The sequence below is a fragment of the Petaurus breviceps genome, unplaced genomic scaffold (assembly GCF_028583685.1).
Source record: "Petaurus breviceps papuanus isolate PSGF00001 unplaced genomic scaffold, PetGlider_PUasm1.0 99, whole genome shotgun sequence".
NCBI lineage: Eukaryota > Metazoa > Chordata > Mammalia > Diprotodontia > Petauridae > Petaurus > Petaurus breviceps.
The window spans coordinates 4,618,080-4,620,986 of record NW_027187465.1 but is presented as its reverse complement, the minus strand read 5'-3'; the positions used below and the strand labels follow the sequence as shown (position 1 = coordinate 4,620,986).

At 51.4% G+C, this 2,907-nt stretch overlaps 1 protein-coding gene across 2 annotated transcripts in view; it reads right to left on the bottom strand.

Annotated features, from left to right (window-relative positions):
- Positions 1–2,907, bottom strand: part of TTC28 (tetratricopeptide repeat domain 28) — a 712,524-nt gene that overhangs the window by 47,328 nt on the left and 662,289 nt on the right. For both annotated transcript variants that reach the window (XM_069081377.1, XM_069081378.1), the window contains one exon: positions 717–861. In XM_069081377.1, coding sequence (XP_068937478.1) covers positions 717–861 — 145 coding nt within the window. The remainder of the gene's footprint in view (positions 1–716; positions 862–2,907) is intronic.

Here is a 2,907-nt window from a genome sequence, read left to right as displayed (position 1 = left end):
CACACACACTCACACACATACACACATCACATACACACTCACACACATTCACAAACACACATACATACTCATACACATTCGCGTACACTCACACATACACACACTCACACAATACATTCACTCACATACACATACTCACACAATATACTCACACATTCACACACACTCACACACATACACACATTCACAAACACATTCACACATCACATGCACTCACACACATTCACAAACACACACATACATACTCACATACTCACACTTATACACACGGGCTCTGGTTTCTCCCGTGACCCTTTTCACAGAAGAGTCCAAGGACAATGCTATAAGGGAATGACCATTTCTGAGGCCCATGGCTCACAAAGATGCCCCAAAGAAACATGATGCTTCTTTTCCTCAGGCTCTCCCAGTGACCACTGAATAACTGGCATTTGAATGGTCACATACCCAATCGATATCTTCTCCATCCTGTGCTTGGGCTTTCAAACGTCGATATTACTAGGAATGTCAGTGTGGAGGGGATAGGGGGAGCAAGACAGGAAGAGAGGATGGACAGAAAAGGACAAAGAGGGAGGGAGGGAGGGGGAGACAGAGAGACAGAGATTGACACGCTGTGGAAAAATGTGGTTTTCTCAGGGAGTCAATGTTTCTTGTCTACGTGACCAGCAGGAGGCTGCTGCCTCCCTCCCTGCCTCGTGGTCACTGATGCAGCCACTTACCCCTTCCATGGGTGCTATGAGCAGGTCATACAGAGCCCGGAGTGGGGGCTTGGTAAGGGAGCAGGGCCTTCTGGGAAGGGAGGATGTTCCATCCTTAATAGGCGACACGGTGTTACTGAACAGACTAGTCATGCTGTGGCAACTCCTGCAGAGAGAAAGAATGAGGGATTAATGGGGGCCTGGATGAGCATCACTGGAAGGTGGCAGGAAATAACTGACCTGCCGAACTCCTTGCCACTGCTGGCTGAAGCCGGTCCAGTGGTCTGGTGAAAGCAGGAGGTGGGCAGCCTACCCCGAGGGAGCATGGGGGCTGCCTGGGGCCAATTTCCCCATTTGCTTTCCTAGAAGGTAATTTTCACAGTACAGTGAACACTGACAGAAACCACGGGCTAAGCCAGCTGCAGACAACAGCTTACATTTCTATGGAGTTTTTTCTACATAATCAACCGTCCCAAAGTGCTGTTCAAAGGACTTAATTACATCCTTGCATGGTGGGATGGTGCGCAGGCATACGTGAGGGCCATTCAGAACCAGAATCATCGCTGGGTGCTGGGAGGGTAAGAAGGCCAATTAACTGGCAATGGCGTCAGAAGACGAACATGGCGACGAGGAGTGTGTTGGCTCCATGCAGTGGAAGAGAGTGTTCACCTGAAGAGCCAGCCAGGAGGCAGGCAACACAGACCCCCCCACTTCAGACCAGGCCTTGGGAAAAACTCTAGGGGCTTCAGAGAGACAGCTAAGTGTCACTCCCCTTCTCATATCCATGCATTCAGCCTGCACCCCACCATGACACTGCCTGCCATTCTAGCACCTTGCCAATGGCTGTCCGTGGTGCCTGGAATGCATGGTCAGCGGCCAGTCAATGAGCACTGATTTATTAAGTGGTTACAACAGGCCAGGCACGGCACTAAGCATTAGGATACAAAGAAAGCAAGTCCTACAAAACCACAGTCCCCACCCTGGAGGGTTCCATTTTAATGGGGAAGATGATGCAAACACAACTGGATTCATACAAGACACATATGGGAAGGGATTTCAGAGGAAAGGCCTGAGAGAAGGTGGACCCAGTGCCGAGTCTTGGAGGAGGCCAGAGAAGGCAGGACGCAGTGGTGAGTGGAGGGACATCATTAGTGAGAAGGCACAGAGTCAAGATGGTCTACTCCATGTCAAGAATGGCCAGGAGGCCATTGCTGCTGGATCAGGGGAGCCAAGTGGAAGGAGAATGGAAAGGTAGGAGGGGCTTTAAATGCCAAGCAGAGGACTTTCTGTTTGATCCTGGAGTCCACAGGGGGCTACTGGAGTTTACTGGGCTGAGGGATGTCATGGTCAGACCTGAGCTTTAGGAAAATTGCTTTGGGGGCTGAATGGAGGATGGACTGGGGTGGGGAGAGACTGAGGCAGCAGACCCCCACCTAGCAGCAACTGTCCAGGGTTAAGGAGATGAGGGTCTGCCCCAGGGTGGGGGCAGAGTCAGAGGAGAGAGGTGCTGGAAGGCATGGGAGATGAGGACAATATCATTGTTGTAAGCCTAGAAGGACAGTGTCACCTTTGACAGCAATGGAGAACTTGGGAAGAGGGGCAGGTTTTGGGGAAAAGACAATGAATTCTGTTCTGGACGTGCCGAGTTTGAGACACCCAAAAGGTAAGTAAGTGAGGGGAGCCTGGAGCTCAGGGAGAGCAGGGATCTGGAAACCATCTGTAATAGAGATGACTGAACTGCTGGGACCTGATGAAATCACCAAACAAGACAGTCTAGACGGAGAAGGGAAGAGGGCCAGGGCAGGAGACACGGGCACAATCTCAGTAAAGATCCAGAAAAGGAGCTGAGGCCTGGTTCTCCAGGGAGAAAGGAGAGAGCACATTCGCAGCTTCCCCCAGGGCTCAGCTCCAGAACCTGTACTGCCAAGAGTTCTTGAGCATTCCCAACTCCTTGCTTGTCTTCTCAGTGCTCAGAACATCCAGAGCCCCAGAGACCCACAAGAAATGCATCACCAACACTTCATCATTCATTCATTCCCTCACTGATGATCTTGTCCAGGCCCATGGGTCTCCTTGCCACCCAACACCTCTGCATTCTGCAGTGACACACACGGCAAACCCACCACCCCACTGCTGTGCAAAGCAAGGTGTACCTATGCTTGTATTGGCTCCACAGAACCTTGTGCATGGCTCTGGATGGCTTCCCCAGCAC